This window comes from Streptopelia decaocto, assembly GCF_964273445.1.
Source record: "Streptopelia decaocto genome assembly, chromosome: 1".
Lineage (NCBI taxonomy): Eukaryota > Metazoa > Chordata > Aves > Columbiformes > Columbidae > Streptopelia > Streptopelia decaocto.
The window spans coordinates 176,573,744-176,592,721 of NC_138663.1; the positions used below are offsets into that span (position 1 = coordinate 176,573,744).

An 18,978-nucleotide genomic window follows, 5' to 3' on the forward strand; every position below is an offset into this window, starting at 1 on the left:
GAAAACTTGAATCTTTATTTATAATGTTTTTGGTGAATTCACACCAGTGTACTAAACCAAACTATCCTTTATTCAGCTCCACTTTTCTGTAAGCAAATAACAGCCAGTAGGGATTCAGCACATCAGCTGCTTAAAAGATAAACCTACCCAGCTTGATGAAAACTCTTTACCACCTTCCTGTTGAGAGAAAATGGTTACACATTTCTAATAAATGAAGCAGGAGCTGTCATTTTTTTGGCAAACTGATAACTAGCTGTAACAGCCACATTGCCACAAGTTGCTTTTCCAAAGTAATTACCATCAGGCTCCCTGTGGTATGCAGTGTTTAACACATTTCTTCTGTGTTAATGAATGCAAAAGCAGGCAACACCACTATTAGTAATTGCTTTTTATTCGTAGTCCTCATTTTCCAGATAGGTCACATTAAACACAGCCATTAAACAATAGCGGTTGAGATAATCCATACAATGTATGCTGCTTTTTTTTTTTTTTTTTGTGTGTGTGTGTGTCATTCACCAGTCATTGGTGCAACTTTGAGCCATATGGGGAGACAGGGGCTGATAAATGCGAATGCCAACCTGTATCACAATTGGGCCAGAGAAGTCAAAACCTTAATCAGGTTTCATTCAGTTACACTTCAAATCATCAAATCTTGATAGCCAAAACTCCCATTTGAATTAATGCAATAATAATCACTGCCTGATGTCAAAAGAAAGTAATTAAACAATAATGAGTGGGTGTTTATTATGCCAGGCTTCAGACTCCTTTCTGACCTCAGCAATTTCCCTTCCATTGAACAGCAAGCAGCTTGAAAGTTTGGTTGAATGATGCATCCTGCTCCACTATGAGCAATGTTTGATTTCTAGGGGTAACTTAGACTGGAAACCTATATTCTCAAGTGGCATTTCATGGTTCAGGAGAAGCTTTTTCCTGAAAAATATGCCAAGAAAACAAAAAAAGTTGATTTTGAGTCCTGGTTTGATTGGCCAAATGTTTAAGGAACTCCCAGTTGCTGGCTGTCATCAATAAAAAATAAAATAAAAAATATATATAGAATGCCTTATTCACTATTCAGAGTGTACAGTATAATTTTATTAGTTACTTAACTTGCCTCCCTTAACTCAACCATTCTATTTATAATTATTTGCCAGATATATTATTTCAATCTTACAAAACATGTATGTAAGGAATGAGAGAAATAACTCATAAACTTTATCTTTCATTGCTGTCTCTTTCTCCAGTGATGACAGTAGAGATACCATGGAAAATCTTATTTTTTTTAAAATTCTTTTGTGTGTAGTACTTCTTTCACACACAATCATGTTAACTTTGACTGAATCAGCAAAACTCACATTGTGTAAGATCTGCTGGTTTATTCATTCATTATGTACCCATTCTAAATTGTGAAACAGATTTTTTTAACCTGGGATATCCTTTTCGGAACAGTACGCCAGAGATCTAAAACACAAGGCAGTTGTCAGCCAAATTAAATAAAAGCAAGATTTCCTAAACTCTTCTATAAAGCTATGAGTCATGAATTCTAAATTACCTCAGAGTGGTAAATAAATAATCACTACTAAATACAGATAATGTGTTAAACAGCTAAAGCTAGTAAATCACTAGTGACAGAGAGCCTTAAGGTAAATTCCTCTTACATTGGCACAGCCCTTTCTCAGAATGTTGTGGTTTTATGTCTTCAGAAACATACAATGAATTGTACAATTGGTTACTCAATGTTAAAATGATTTCTAAAATACACAAATTTCCATCACTTGACTGCATTTACATACTGGCTTAGATTTTGCTGAATAATGAATCTCACTGTCAGAGCTAAATACTTGGTGCACAGACACTGAAGTGATGGGCACCACGGAAATACATATAAGAGACTGATCAAATAATAAGAAATTCTCTCCACTATGGAATTTCAAGCTATCAAGCTATCAAGCAAAACTGATCTTGGATCTCCTGGCCAAAAAGAAAGAAAAAATTATATAACACAGACAACACCACATTTGAGATACATAAATTGTCCAAAACATGGAGAGTAGATTGAAAAAACATGTACAAGATCCTTTTTTTTTACATGTAATTGTAGACTTTTAACAACAGGAGCTGAAAGTGAACTGTCAGAACGGTTGTCTCCCAAATACAATTCATTGTAGGACTGACTAGCTAAAATCACCATTCAACAGCAATCCCATCATCAAAACAGGGTGCTGGGTCAACTTTCTTTCTTGAACTGGTGAAAACTACAGCTTTGTGGGATTTAAGATTGCCAACCACTTTTATATATGTTTGTATGGTATAGATTAAATTTAATAAACCAAATGCACCATTTTTAAACAATGTGTCACAGTGGTATTTCAAACAGAGTATCTGAAGCATATAAGGGACAAATCCTGAGCTAAAGATTTTATTCTTCTGTCTCTTCTTGTTCTGTGCAAGTTCATTTTGACTGTGGATTGTTTTTTAACTTTCATCTGAAGTCAATTTTGAATTTTTCAAATGCATAAAGACACCCTTAGAAAAAAATAATAAAAAGTAGAAATTATATCCCAACTTATTCTTTGAATACTTTTCAGAACAAATGAAAACCAAACTAAAAATGCCCCCCTAAAATATAAGCAGTGTATATCTAGAACTACAGTAAGCAATTGCACATTCTCAAGAATCAAATAAAATACTGTCCATGCCACCTTAACAGTGGCATATTTTTTCAGCTCTGTGAACTTAATAGAAAAACTTTGAAAATGGTGGCATCTCTTAAGAAGTCAGTCAAATATCCTACATTAAACAGGCTGGCTGCATATGTTTGGAAAAAAAAACAAGGAGGTTCCAAATGTTAGTTCGAGTGTAATTTTTGTTATTAAACATGGGTTTGCAATAGAAGCTTCTACAAGGACTTGCACATAACCATGACTGATGGATGTATTTGTAGGCCATTCAGTTAGCTCCATCAGCTCACTCAAACACATTTTGAACAGATTATGTACTGCAGTACTTCGTAGACCATACATTTAACAAGAGACTTTGCTCTGAGGCGCTGCTTCCCACAATCCATGGGGAAAAGGAAGCAGGAAAAAACAAAACTCATAGAGTTCGACAGCTACTGAGGCAACACTTGCCATTTACAATATAAGCCCAAATATTTTTGCAACACAACTATATATTAATTTAATAAAATACACAATATAGCTCTTATACACTCAACAATTTGGCTCATATGCACTGAATCTGCAATAAATCAATAAAAATATGTCATTTGATGTAAACACACTGAATCTTCTTACATTTGCACATTTAAATGATCATGTGATTTGTGTGAATGTCTAAGACATCTTCACTTTCCTGAGCTATTTTAGTGTCCACAAATGAATAAAAAAGTGTTAATAATGTTAATTTCTTTTGTGTATTACCCTTAAAGGTAACATTTTTTTTTCAAAGTTTATTTTACTTCAGTTTTTTTAAACTTACCACTAACTATTTATAGTTTTGTTGGACACTAAAATGCTAAATAGATATTAAAATCATCTTTTCTTTTTATCAAGTGAATTAGTTCATGTGTGTGCAGGACAAGATGGACTATATCATTTTACATTTAACCTTAATATGATATGAAGTGTTCTACAAATGATCAGGATATGTCTTGTTGAATAATGATCTGGAATGGTATTTTTGTTGCTATTTTCATGTTCTTTTTTTTTTTTTTTTTTTTTTTTTCCCATATTTGTGGCAGGTAGCTTTGTACAGAAATGTTTACCACAAATGAATGTTAATGTTTGGTGTCTCTTGGACTACTATAAGAACTCTTTTTAGGACTTTCAGTAGAAGTCTGTGGTGACTGCTGGAAACTCACCACAGATCAGAATTATTCAACCCTGTTTTTCTTGGGGTTTATACGTAAACAGTAAAGTCAGCATCAGCTATTGAGGACAGTCTTTAAGTATCAGACGTATTTCCATTCCACCTTTCTCCCACCTTCCTATCAGATTGTCAAAATGGCACCGTCTTTCCTTCTTTTGTTTTGTTTTTAGTGTACTTGACTCTGTCCTAATGAAAGTTTGGTCAAAATGAAACCAGTGCTATCTGTCAAAAAGAAAGAGCAGTGAAAAGAACATACTTGTGGGCACTTCAGATGTTCACTAAAAGCCTTAAAGCAGCATCGGTCTTCCTTCATTCCTGTAAATCTGTTACAAACAGGGGATTGATTTATTTATTTACTTTTAATCAGCAGAAGAGGAACGTAACTGCCAGCCTGTCTTTATTTTCCCCCTCACTTTCTGACGGCCACAGGGTCACTTCCCCGACAGTCCTGCAAGAGCTTGTCTATTTCTCTTACAACTTCCTCGGCATCCACCGACTCCCTGCCTAGATCCCGGGCTGAACGGTCTAACTGCTCCAGAACAGAGTCCATCTCACTCGAGTCTCGGCTCACTCGGGAATGCGCATCTGCAAAGGCCCTAGCCATCTGATCTGTTGCAATGAAGGGAGCGTCTTTTGACTGTTTACTAGGCGATAGATACTGACTGTCAGTTGACAAGTACTGGCTGCTTGGTTCAGCCAAGGCTCCTGATTTCACTTCACAACCATCCAGTGGTCCTTTTGTTGAGGTGCAAGGCTCAATGCATGTCTTGGTTGGGCTGCTCGATGCTGAGGGAACCTCCTGAAGCAGAGGACTCAGGGCACGTTTGGCTTTTAAGTAAGGTTTGACATTGGCAATGAGAATAGTGTGCTCTCTTTTGTCTTTCCCAAATGTACAAAAAGTCTTTTTCCCAGTAGGATTTACAGTTTCGTATGTCTCAGTCTCAACGTTAGCTTCAACTGTGGGTACAAAGAGATTTGTGCGATAATCTGCATTCTCAGCCTGACTGGCTGCAGGGAACTGTGGCATCCAACACCTGTCAGAATGACCAAGCACTCTGCATTCATCTGTGCAGTTAACACATTCTTCTTGCTCTGTAAAACAAAGAAGAAAGAGAAAAAAACTCTAATTATAAGTGGATTTATTTAATGGATAGGCTATGATCAACATGTGATGGGCTTACTTGACTTCTGGTTTCTTAATTACAGAAAAAAAAAGAAGTTATAATTAAAATATTTCAGAAAGATTGCATAAACCTGCTAGTTGAGACAATAGATTTATTTAACTTTGTTCTCTGGGTATTAAAGCATTCACACAGCCCAATGGAAATATAAAGGAGTCATTAGAGAATCATTCTCAGTGGAATTGAGCTTCATCTGTAAACTAATCTGCTGTAGAAATCTGTTAGGCTTTGTTCTGTAAAATTCACGCTAGAAAAGAGTGAACAGTACTTAAGGAACTCAAAAGGCATTATCAGGATTAATTTTTCAAGTCAAATAACTGAGCAATGACTGCCTTTCTGGAAATACAAACACTTCATAAAAATCAGCAAGCTGGCTTTTCATTTTTGTCACCTCTATTTTGTCTATAATTGTTATGTTTTGTGACAGTCACAAAATAAAAAGGTTTTCTTAAAACCCCTACTTTTCCTGCTGAGAACAGAGAACTAGAATTTTCCATCAGTATGCATTAAATATAAGCTTGTCAAAAAGTGCGTATTGCAATTTTATAAGACATGAGTATAGATCACGCAATCAGTTTTCCCCTTTTTTGTTTTGGTGCAAGTAAGTGAAAATGGATTTGCTCAATACACACGATTTGGAAGGATGACATAACGTGACACACTATTTGAACTGATGTTTTCAGATAGTTTTTTTATATTCTTATTTATTTCAAAGAATATGGTTAAATAAGATTTTTTTTATTCACTGCATTTTTAGAACATAAATTTTGGTACTTTCTGTTCCACAATTCAGAGACATAAAGAAAACTTTGTTCTTTAGAAAACCTTACCTTGTCTGTCACTTTACACTAATAGAATATGTTTAGGCTACCATTTACCATTTTTCAATTGTACATATGACTCTAACCCATTGCCAAGGATAAGGAAAATTCCAGAAATAGCCCTTAAATCTGTTTTTTAGAAAAAGCATAGCTCTGATCCAAGTTGCTTTATTTTCTTTTCTTCTCCTCAGTACTCTACAGTCAATGCTAATAGAATAAATCCTTTTATCATCTCCAGGTTTCAATCAGATATACACTGGTCTTTAACTATTAAGTGTTTGGGTTTGGTTTTTTTTTCACAAAATAGGCAGATGGGTTCAAATATTCATTTTATTGTATTAACTTAGTATTTTTAAAATGCCCAGAATTCCAGTTAGACAAAAAACTGTGGGTATACCTTTACATGTAAGGATGAAACACACACACAGAGACCTGCACAACAGCACTTCAGAAAAGTAAAACAAACTTGTTTACCCAAAGACATGGAAAAACTAAGTGTTTATCATCTTTCTAGATTAGAAAATAAATTCCTAGTAAACTTTTAGTATTGTCACTAGATTCATGGACCGTTGAACTGCAGAAATCTGACACAGAAGAAATGCTGAAGGTGATCTATGAGAATCCAATAGTGCAAACAGCTTTGACTGTCCACATTGCCAAAAAATACATTAATAAATGTGAATTAAATTTAAATAGAATTGTGCTATGTCACAATGATCAGTTAAATCAGGGTGAGATAATTTACCCAAAAGTGATACTTATTAATGATACAGTTCTGTGAAAAAGTGTCATTCTGGTTACATGCTCTCTTTCTTGAATAGTTTAAAATCTAAGCCTGGTGAGGAAGAAAATCTTTAATATGAGGGTAGTGAGACACTAGAAGAGGTTTCCCAGAGAAGTTATGGATGACCCATCATTGGGAGATTTCAAAGTCAGGTTGGATGGGGCTTTAAGCAACCTGATCTAGTGAAAGATATTCCTGCCTGTGGCAGGGGGGTTGGACTAGATGATCTTTCAAGGTCTCTTCCAACCCAAACCATTTTAGGATTCTATGACCTCTAATGAAAACTAAGGTGCATGCTGGTTTTATTGTACAAGAAAAATTAGAATTATCATAATGAAAAGCAAGAATAAAAGACAACCTCAACCCTGGAACTGTGAGACAGTGACAAAACTGGGAAGGGAAAGAGGACACTTAAGTTTGCAGTGTTTTATTTTACGTCACTTGAATGAGGTGACATTTGCTTGCATCATAGACATAAAATGTGTGGTGACAGTTGCTTAATGAAAAGGGAGCCATACAAATAAAGGACACTGCAATATACCTAATTCCACCTATTAGTTTACCTCCACTAAATTTCTCTGCATCTAGATTTCCAGATATTACATCAAACAGCTGCTGCTTAAAACAGGCATGTGAAACAGCTACTCTTTCTCCCTCTCAAACAAAGGAAAACATAAAACTCTACAAAACAAACCAAATCAAAATATATTAAAAGGCATTTGGGCAACAGCATTGGAGAGGAAGGTTTTAAGTTTCCAGGGGATGGGCAATAGTTAATACTAGCCAGGTTTGATTATGCTTTATCACAAAAATCCAATAGACATAATTAAACAAAAAATGCCCCAGGTGCAGCTCTTTCATTGTTAATTCTAGAACTTCAGTTTTTTTCAAATGCTTTCTATTTATTAATTGTGGTATTTTTCTCTTCCTCCTAATCCTACAGTGTGGACATCTGGAAAGCTCAACCTTTAGTTTTAAAACTTGACCTACAGAGTAAGGAGAAATACAGGGTGTTTTATTTAGAATTTTGTTTAACCATGTCTAAAATTATTTTTCTCTTATACGGAATTCATGGCAATGCTGTTTTCTTGCATTTTTAAAGGTTTCCCTAAACAATTAATCATCTTTAAAAAAAAAAAAAAAAGCACTTCCTATAAAATTCTAACCATATTTAATGTGTCAAAAGCTGATAGTGTACTGGGAGACCATGACTGAACACAACTGGGAAGATTTCAATACATTACAGCCTATTCATTAAACCACAAAAAGATCATCTGAGAAGGGAAGCTTTTCCTGTTTTTCAGGTAATAGTTCTGTGCCATGCTATATTAAAATACATTAAATAAATGTTCATATATTTATATATGATTCTCTGCTATCTACATTTACAACATATATATGCACATGACATATATATATATCAGGAAATTCTATTCTGATATTGTCTTTTACTCTAAAACTTGACTGAACTGTATTTGTTTAAAAAAAAAAAAAAAATATATTCCCTGAACTGAGATTGTAAAGAACTCACTTTAGGTGGAAAGTAATGATCAAAGAAGTTCTCAGTCACTGGAAATAAGTTAACTACACCAGGTATTCAGTACTGTGCAAAACCTGTGCTTTGAGATTTTCAAGACTGATTAAGTCAATTTTGTTAGAACTAAGTTACGTTCTAAGATTTTAAGTTCTTTGGTTTTATGTATGTGTGTACACATACACTGGGTATGAGGACAACTCTTACACAGTATTTACATTATTCATTACTGCCAAGAAAAATACAAAGTTTGGTTGGCAGTCTCTTAAGTAAAAGAGAAATATATCACACAGCATATATATGTTATATATATTGCATGCCATAGCTTCCTTCCCATTCTCATTTCCTGCATTTGCTAAAGCATGTTTTATACTTGCATTCATACTCACAGTATTGACTAACTTTCCATTTCTGCTCCCTGGGCATCCTAGAAGTGACTGAATTAAATATGAAGCCAGAAAAAGAGGAAGAAACAAATACTGAATAACCTTGAAGTGAAAACCACCTGCATCACATGAGCTTTGGTGCTTCCGTCCTGAAAATCCGTGTCTTTTCACTTCACTCTCTACTGTCACATCATAGGAAATTGATTTTGAGTATTGATTATTATATATTGTAAGCTGCTTGTCTCACCATTAGCCTGTAATTTTGACTGCTACAGCTAGCAGACAGTCAAGAAAATCGAACGGGCGCTTTTGTACTAGCAGCAGAAACTATAAGCACCAAGGGCCAAATTAGTATATATGAGAAACTAGAATCAATTTAAAGGTAAATATATAAATATATATATGTAAAATAGGTCATACACTTTGCTGTACAGCAAGATGTGCTGGTACAGTGATATGCACCACTGGTCTTTATCTCTGTGCTTGTCTCCCTCCTGTTGAAAATAAACCCTTAACAGTGCAAGTGTGTACAATAAACAGAAGCAGCCTAGAGGTTTCACTAACTCTCTGGAGCTTTAAGGGTAAACAGTCAGAAGTGCTTTATGCATTAGGGGAGAACATACACTAAAATAGAACTGCTAAATTATCAGCCATAGAAAGAAAAGGAAACAAGCTATGTGGAAACAAGTCACCTAGATAGGAAATGTATAGTGGACAGAAATTTAAGATGATGTAGGATGAAAGTTATGCTGGCAGCACATAAAACGCAACACAAGGTCTCTATTTTGATGCAATATAAGTTGTATCTTACATATTTTATTTTACATTATTAGAGAACCCATATTCAACATTTGCTTTCTGTAGCAAACTTAAAGCAAAAGATATCTTTATTGCGCTATCTTTAATTTCCTATGCTTTCCTCATAAATATTTTGAACAGAATTAAATAAGGGTACTGATTTTGCCCTAAATATATTGCACTATAAAGTTAATTAATTAATGCTTAGATAGCTGGCTTCTCTCAGTGGCTAAAACTGAAATATCTTAGTTTGACTCACTAATTATACGAAATTTGCATAATGATAACAAAGAAGAAACTGAAGAATTTTTTTTTTTTTTTTAAACGGTGACTCAATGTAGCCAAACTGAGTTATTAAATACAATATTTCTTTCTAATTTAATTGGACCTTAATTATTTAAAGTAATTATATGAATTACCCATGCACGCACAATGCAGAAAACAATAAACAGTAAACAACAAACATACATAAAACATCAATATGCAATCATTTTCAATAAATATTTCATATATGGTGTTTATAAGCTGATGAACAATGTGCTCTTCATCAAAGTACTTCATATAATGAAATAGTAAATGTCCAGGCTTCTGCACAGGGGAAATCAGACCTTAAACATATGTATATACATACATGCATTTATATGTATGTATGTAAATACATGCATGCACACATATATTTAAAGTCTAGTTTCTTCTATACCAAAGTCTGAACATATACCTAGACCTAGACCTAGACAATCATATTCCTCCCAAAACTTGCAAATGTTATTATTAAATTGTATTTGAAGTTAAACAAGGCAGATGGATTTTGGATCATTATAATTTATAAGATTTGATCTGGTAAATGGGCATTCAAGTACATTCTCATCTAAGAATGTTTTACTCACAGAATATTAAAAAAATAGTAGCTTTGTGTTACCATATGTTCATTGGTGAAGGTTAAATAAGAATGTGGCTAGACAAGTATATGAATAGCACTGAATATTTTTTAAATGTCAGTAGCTTTTGTCATTTTTTTATTGTCCCAGGATATGTTAACCTGTCTTTCAGATATTTTTTTTTTTCTTTCAACAGGAGATGTCTAGTTTTTATTATTGCATAAACACTTTCTTCTAATTGACTTTTTTTATTTGTTTTTTGTTTTGTTTTGTTTTGTTTTTGTTTTTACCTCTATGAATATAAAAGACAAAAAAAAATCATTGGTTGTCAGGCATGGCTCACTGTCTGACTCAGATGACTGGAATGGTTTTCAACTAACAACTCAAAATGAAAAATACACTGGAGGACCCATTCTGAAATATATGTCATCTTCTTTTGAAGCTTGCAGTTTCACACTGCTGATACTATCTACCTTCACTCTTGAAATGCTCTATTCTTCATTACATAACAGAACGAACAGTAATGCACATGTTTTCTGACCATTGTTTCACACTACAAAGAAAAAAAAATCTGCCTTTGAATGCATGGATGGAGTTTCACTGACTTCCCTAGCAGATAGATTCATTTCACCCTTGATGTTTTGAATTTGTGTTCATTATTGAAAATATTTCCACTTAGAATTCACTCAATAATGAAACAAGGTGTAGAATTCTCTGTAGCTTATATTTCTCTGGTCTAACCACAGACACACCATGTAAAAACAAACAAACAAACAAACAAACCAAAATCAGTAATTGTAATAGACTAGTAAAATAAGGTATGTTTTACATATCTACCTTGAGTAGATATGAAAGATCTGTATTTTCTGTACATACTTGTAAACAGATGGACAATAAATGGCATTTAATATCTAACAGAGAATATAAATATTTCTGCCTTTCGGAACTTCAGTAATTCCTGTAATATGACCAGAAAGACCTCCCAGAATTCATATGAAATGGTGTCTTTCTTGTTTAAGATAAGCAATAGCCTTTATTAAAGAACTGAAAATACTCTAAGTAGGTATTTATTGCAGGAGAAAAATAATAGGCTGCTTTGACATGTCCTGAACACTGGGCCTATATGGCACTTCTGATGAGAACAATCAGTTAAAGTACTACTTCTGTGGTTGGATTCCTGTTTAATTACAATTGATTTTGACATAAATGAGCAGAGGTAAACAAATACTTCTATACACATGCTTGCTGTTATTAAACAGAGCTGTCTCCAATCTGATTATTTGTATTGGCTTGTCTGTTTAAAGGCTCCTTTCAGTTAGGCAAAGCAATTATGTAGCTCAGATTAGTAAAATGACTGGCAGTCAAATGAGAACGTACTGCACTTTTTTAAACCTCTTGGATCTTGTGATCTCTTCCTTATAAAAGAGGTTTAGATTGGATATTAGGAAAAATTTCTTCACCAGAAGAGTTGTCAAGCATTGGAATAGGCTGCTCAGGGAAGTGGTTGAACAGTTCAGTCACCTTCCTTGCATGTCTTTAAAAGGTAGTTAAGGTGCTTAGGGACATGTTTTAGTGATGGACTTGACAGTGTTAGGTTAATGGTTGGACTTGATGGTCTTAAAGGTCTTTTCAAACCTGAACGATTCTGTGATTCCAGATTACAACTTCAAGCTGCTGAGGTTTATAATCCTCTTTGGTTTCTGGGGTTTTGTTTGTGTTTTTGTGTTTGTTTGCTTGTTTTCTGGACACGGGATAAAGAAAATATTTTTTTATATATTAACATGTCATAAACCACTTCAAAAACAATAAAAAGCTGCTAGGTCTATAGATTTATTAATAATTCTAGTTCACATTTGTCCCAAACCATAAATATTAGAGGAATATTGCAGGATTACATGCAGCACTACAGAATATTTAACATTTTTCTTATGGAAATACGCTTTAAATTCATGTCTACAACTTCATGGCAATCACATATTTTTATTTAAAGACAGCATAAGAGCAAGAAAACATTTCTGTTACCTGAAAATTTTCCATCCTCACAGCGGGCTGGTCCACAGATCCCAACAATGGGTCTTTGGCCTCTGCTTTGCTGTTCTGGAGGCAAATCAGACCTGTGAGTCACAGACAGGAATAGGCTCTGCTTCCAAAATTCACAACAATGTCAAAACTTCCACAGCAGAAAAACAATTTCTGTCTGTGGCCCAGGCACAGCTCACAAACCTTGAAATTTTTCACTATGCTCCTCAAAGGAACAAACACAAAAGTTTATAGCTGTCAGTGAGTTGAAAATGTCTGACTAGTAAAAAGGGTGTCTCATTTCTTCCTATCAGTGAAGAAAGAGGAGAGGCTGAAATAGATGCTCAGTTTTGGTTTCCAATATTTGCCCGTAAGTCAGACTGGCACCTACTCCAATTTGCAGTAAAAAGACCATATGACAGTCATGAAAAGATATATTGGCCTTTTCCCCATCGCATCTTTATGATCTCTTCCTAGCCCAGGGGTGCAGCGAGGGAAAGTACAAGGGCTAGCTATGCCAGCCCTGCACTTAGCTGAGAAGCTACAGGGAAACTTTAGTAATCTGACATATTCATAGTTTAAAACAGTAAATCTTTGTTGCAGAGCCCAAAAGCTGCTTCCTGGAAAAGAAGAAAAACAAAACTGCAGTAATTAACAGAACAGAATAGGCTTGTAGATCTGATAGAAAGAACATTTTTAATATAACACATTTTCCTACTCTTGATGAAGGCTGTTCTACAAATTTTACAGTGGGGTTGTTTCAGTACTGGCACCTAAAAATGGAGTGACTCAAATTTGAAACCTAGTTGAATTTGTGTAACCTTTTGCAGAATTTGCATAACCATTTGCAGAATTTGCGAGTTATTCATGTTATTTTTTTACTAACTTTAATACTAGTCGGAATTATAATAGAAATAATTTCCATATATCATTTGTAATATTTAGTAAATACTAACACTGTATATTTTATTGTAATAATGTTTAGGAATCTAGCCATTAACCAGACCCATTGTGCAGCATCTTATACAAATATTAATATATTGTACAGTTAGAGACAAGAAGTAACAAGTGATTATGACTAACAAAAGCAATGAATGGGAAGGAAAGACAACATTAATGAAAATGTAATCATGCTGTTGGCATTTCCTGAAAATACCAATATAAAAGCTCCATAATTTAAAGAAGCTCTCCCCATCTGTCACACCATCAAGACACCAACAATTAGCCATATATTACACCACTGAGCCTTCCTCACAGGTTGCCAATTATCTCAGTATACAAATCTTTAATTAGAAGGCACCAAGCTTTTCACTTTGTAAGCTTGTCTCAGATTTAGATATGACAACTTGTTACAGACATTGAGTGATGAGAGTACCACTGAGGAGGGAGATGTGACATGCTTTTGAAGAAATCTTTTTCCATGTCCTTCTGATGTCTCTGTTTACATCCTGATTATAGGTTGAGTCTTATGTATGGAAGTCTGTCAGGTTCTGTGTAGGAATGTGATTTTGTCCAAAACAGAATCAATGCAGTAAAGCTTTTCAAATGCTATCTGTTTTCCTTGACAAGGTCTCACAAAAAATGTCTGAAGGCTATATGGATGATGAACCATTCAAAATCTGTCCAATTTGGTGAATGAGAGTAGTTTCTTCCACATTCCTGCCAGCATGCCTGGATTTACATTCAAAATCTCCTTTACCAGACATAATGAGACCATGTCTGTTTTACACTGATAGATGGAAAAGCCTACTGGGTATCATTCTCTGCTTCAAAAGGTTGTTGTTGTATACAGGTCATATATTTTGGACTTCCCGGGAGGTACAATGCATCCTATAGAACAGGAGCAAGTTTTCATGATAGTGCTCTCAGAGAAACCCTTAAATTGTCCAGTCATCTTAAGGAACTCTCAGACATACAGATACAGAAATATCTTAGGAAAAAAGAAATTGTTTAAGAGTTTCATATAAAGTCTCCCCTATGCTATGATAAGTAGCATATTCATCATTATTTTTTTTTATTAGATGGTGCCCCAGACTATTGTTTAGTGGATTGCTGATGTTGTGTTTTATTATCACTCTCAAAAGAGATTTGTGGAATAGGATTACCCTTATGCCAATTTATGAAGCACCCTATACTCTTAGGAATTTGAGTTTCAAAATGTCATTCTACTTAGCTTTCTGCCAGGGTAGTGCTCCAATTAGACCAATCAGAAAGAATAATTCAGGATGTCTTTTTGAAATCTGACTCTCTAAATATAACTAGTTTGGCAAAAAGAATTGTACATATACACAGATTAAATACCATATTTTCAGGTTCTCCATGAACTGTAAATGAATTTCTGAAAGCCACTTACTGAAGATGACTTCAGAACATTGACACCTCCCTTTCCCCAGATTCTTCATCAATAACCTTAAGCTCCAGGTCTCTTTCTTATATATCAAGTATGGAGGGGATTATAGATATTAACAATAATAAAGAAAATCTCTCCTGTTAGTAACTTTTCTTTTTTGTGGCAGCAGCAGCTGAAATGCTCAACTGAGAGTCATCTTTTTGCTTGTCATCTTTGAATTTTTTATAGCTTCAACTTATAGCTTCAACTTCTGCATTGATGTTGCATCTTTACAAAAAAAATTGGTAATTCAGGAACTATTTCCAAAGATGTTGTCATTATGTGTTCATTGTTTTCACTAGTATCTTCACTTTTTAAGGTGGCTAACTGTTAGAAGCTATTTTTCTGGTCTCTAGCAACCACTTGTCTGAGCCACATTCTTATAAAAAACTGTATTTTACTACTGGAAATAGACTTAAAAGCTAGTTACAAACATCACCACCAAGTAGGATGCAATCAGGGTAATATCTCTTAACTCTGCCTTCAGTTTACTTATCTGAGCATAAAGGATTTTCCTAGAAAGCCAACAATGAGGCATAAGTTAAACATAGTTCTGGCAAAGGTTCTTTCAAGGCCAAGCTGGACGGGGCTTTGAGCAACCTGGTCCAGTAGAAAGTGTCCCTGCTTATGGCAAGGGGTTTGGAACTAGATGATCTTTAAGGTCCCTTCCAACTCAACCCATCCTATGATTCTGTCATTCTATGAAAACAAGTAAAAGATGCAGCTGTTACCTTTAAAGCTGCTGAAGGATTCAGAATATGTCAGTCAGTGTCAATTGATTGGTTTCCTTTAAGAAAATCTTTGTAGAGATGATGAAGATACTACACCCCTAGAAGTGGGTCATACATGCTATAAAATGCAGTGAAACCTGTTATAGACATAGATCATGATCAACTTGGGGTGTTTAAAGAGACCTTTTCACTTCCTGGAACTTATCACTTTAATATTTACTTAATTTACAGGTTCATATATTCTTTCGACCATGACTTGCTTTTAGTGGGTTCCTGTCCCCCCAGCCTTTTTATTCTATTGGAAAGAAAAGGCAAGAGACCTGTACAGCTACTATTGGCTTGAATTGTTAGTATCAGAGATAATAGGAAGCAGAGAAAACTAAGCCCAAAAATCTACTGCATGGTTTTTAAAAAATGGCTTCTGAGTTTCCTAATAAAAATGTAGCTTTGCTTTGTTTTTAAGAAAAAGAATTGCTTTAATTCCCAAGGAGACAGAAATTGTGTGTGAAGCACCATATCTGAAAGCAGTCTGATCTTGAACAAATTCTGTAAGGAATTAAGGTAAGAAAAACTTCTCTTATGGGAAAAAAAAAAAAAAATAATCAATTTTTTTGTTTTTCAAGTCTGCCTGTTACACCACATGCATGTTATGTATCCCATTTCTCAGGTATCTAAGAAGCAGTTTAGCAGAGCTCTAAACTTATTTGTAAGCTCTCAAGTGACTCTCTGCAGTGCCAATTGAAGATGGATACAAGGCAGCTAATTTGCTGCCACCAAGGGAAAATGTTATAACATAAAAACATTCCCTCCCTTAGCTTCAAAACTGTCGAGTGCCTAGGGAGCCCGGCTATTTGTAGAGTTGATACTATGCATATGCTTCCTCTGTAGCTGTTACATGCATACATCTGGCATCTGTCTCTGTGTTAAACAGACTTAATTGTCCCCAGTATTACTACATAAAAAACTTCTAACCTGGATGGTTAATGCAAAAGAAATAAATGAAAGGATATATGTGATTTTGTAGAATTATTTTTGCATTATTGGCAAGATATGCAAAGAGCTCTGCACTATGGCTATCAGCAAAATATTTTAGCTCTGCCTTCTGAATAACTTTAAACAGAGATGGTGCTCTTTTCTTAGCATGACATTTGGCACTTTGTACAGCCTCTTAATCAAATAAGGTTGTTTTAGCTGGAATTCTTTTTTCACATTTATTGTCTTTTTTTTTTTTCTTTTTCTTTTTTCATTGTTGATCCTCACTCTTTTATCCACATTGCACTTCAGAGCATGTAATCATTTGCCAGACATAGCTGAACCAATTCTGAAGATGTGTCTCTTTCTTTTTTCAGGTGATATTAGGAGGGCTGTACATGTTAGTATATTATTCAGCTCACTGTTGCCAGCAAAGCCAAGACTCAGGCAAAGCACTTGATTTCAGATTGCAATATATTTTGAAAAGATCAAAGAGCATGTCAAATCCTTTTATTTGGCTAGACAGACCACGCAGAACAGGAATACTCTAAAAGACGGAGGTAGCTGCACAGAACTAATACTAAACTGAAGGCCTTTTGAAGTTATTTTAACTTTTGTGTCAATGTTCATCTCAAATACCCCTCAGCAAAGTGAAAAAAATGCTTCTAATTAGGAAAACACACATAAATGAGTTGTTCCTGCAAAGTAAGATTAAAAAAATGCTGGTGATTTGACATCTGACATCATTCATGACAGCAAAAATGAAATATACACAAGATGTTTCTTTGACTAAAATTTAGTTCTTTAAGCAAGGCTGTAAATTGTAGTCTTTCCTAGGGCAACTGTAAGTCTATTTAGGATTCAGGGAAAAGGTATTCCTAGAGCTGAGGTCTTCTGAAGTGCCTGATATCCTCCTACCATGCACACTGAATCATAGTAAGCATGAAGACAGGTCATAGCTTTTTCAGCCCTCCTGTTTAAGCTTTACTGTACCACAACATGGAAGCAAAATAGAGAGAGCTTCCATATACTCTGTTGTTTAAGGGAGAGTTCTTGTCAATCAAGGGACTGAAAAAAAAAAAAATACAAACAAACAGGAAGTAGGCTCAGATGCTGAATATTAATTTCATCAGATGTATAATTGCAACTATAAGAGAGAGAATAATCTCCTTCAAGAAACAGAGATTGCCACATAATCTAATTTCTGGCAACTAAAATTAGGCTAGAATTCTTCTGCTGTCTCTAGAGGCAATGTGATGGATGGATTTAAACAGCCATTCAGTATGCTGGTGATAGGCTCCAGATCTAAAACACTTCCCAGATGGGCCTTCCTGTCTTCGAATCATAGAATGTCTCAAGTTGAAAGAGACCCACCCATAAGGATCATTAACTCTAATTCCTTGCTCCTTGCAGGACTACTTAAAACTAAACCATCTTCACCAAATGTACATGGAGCTGATGTCCTGAAGTTAGCTCTGTGCTAGTGATATATACCCATCAGTCTGGCTTTTCCTATTAGTTGTCGTAAGCTTTTCAGCACTCAGCAAATTGTCTGTTTTGAGTCTAAGGACCCAATATTCCCTAAAGTAATGTAGATTGGATAGAGGTGTGTAAGTCAGTACCCTTTTCCAAGATGTGCTCATAATGCACATTTTCTTCCTATTGGTAGAATTGTCTCCTTGCAAAATAATAACTTAGTGATTATGTGCACATATAACTGCTGAGATTTCCACAGAATATTTATTCAGTATTTGGTGAGATCAAGATTCCTCATATTTTTCCACCGAACTACTTTTCTTGCAAAAATAAAGCAACTTACTTTCTCCCCTAAACTGAGCTACCATGCTTATGACAATCTACTACTTTTTTTACACAATTAAAATTTGTGTCAAAGTGCTGCATTTTGAATGCCCAAAGGAACATATTGGGATCTGCTGCTCTTCACAGAGGCAAATTGTAGCTGATCCACTCCCTTCTTGGAGCTGCAGGTCTGGCTTCAAATAAGTTCTGGTCAGAACTGTAGCAGGGAGTGGCTTTGCTGATGTATAGGTGCCAGCACCTTTACACAAGCAAGATGTTTGACACAGTGTGAAGCGGGGTTTTGTTGTTGTTTTGTTTTCCTTTGTTTGTTTTTTTTGTTTGTTTGTTTTTTTGTTTGTTTGTTTTGCCTTTTTAAAATTAATAATAACTAATATTTTTTTTCCTAGACACTTAACGAGAAATCCAGATCATCTGCTCAACTATATTTTGTCTACAGAGCAAACTGACACACTAGATGTAACGAGAACACCATCTTAGCTCCTGTTGGAATTTCGAGTCAGAGGTGGATGACAGCCAACGTCCTTCTTGCCAACTTTTCTGTCCAACCATACCTTGCTTTTGCATCTCAGGCTCTGTTGGCTCACAGATGTAGCTCAATGGTAAACACAGCAAAGTGCTGTGTACCTTGCAAAGTTGCTAAATTACAATTTTCCTTTTCATCTACGTGTGTTCAGACCTACAGATCTTCTGCAAATACAAAAAGCATACATTTAGCTTTTGCTTAACTAGGAAAACAAAATGAAGGGAGCTTCACAAATCACAGCACTTGTTAATGTACCAGATTTTTCATGCCTACC

The 18,978-nt window shown here is 35.0% G+C and overlaps 1 protein-coding gene across 1 annotated transcript in view; it reads right to left on the reverse strand.

Moving 5' to 3' along the window:
• Positions 1–282: 282 nt before the first annotated feature.
• Positions 283–18,978, reverse strand: part of PCDH17 (protocadherin 17) — a 94,717-nt gene continuing 76,021 nt past the window's right edge. Inside the window, exon 5 of the mRNA XM_082070697.1 lies at positions 283–4,959. Within this exon, the coding sequence (XP_081926823.1) occupies positions 4,277–4,959 (683 nt within the window). The 3' untranslated portion in view covers positions 283–4,276. The remainder of the gene's footprint in view (positions 4,960–18,978) is intronic.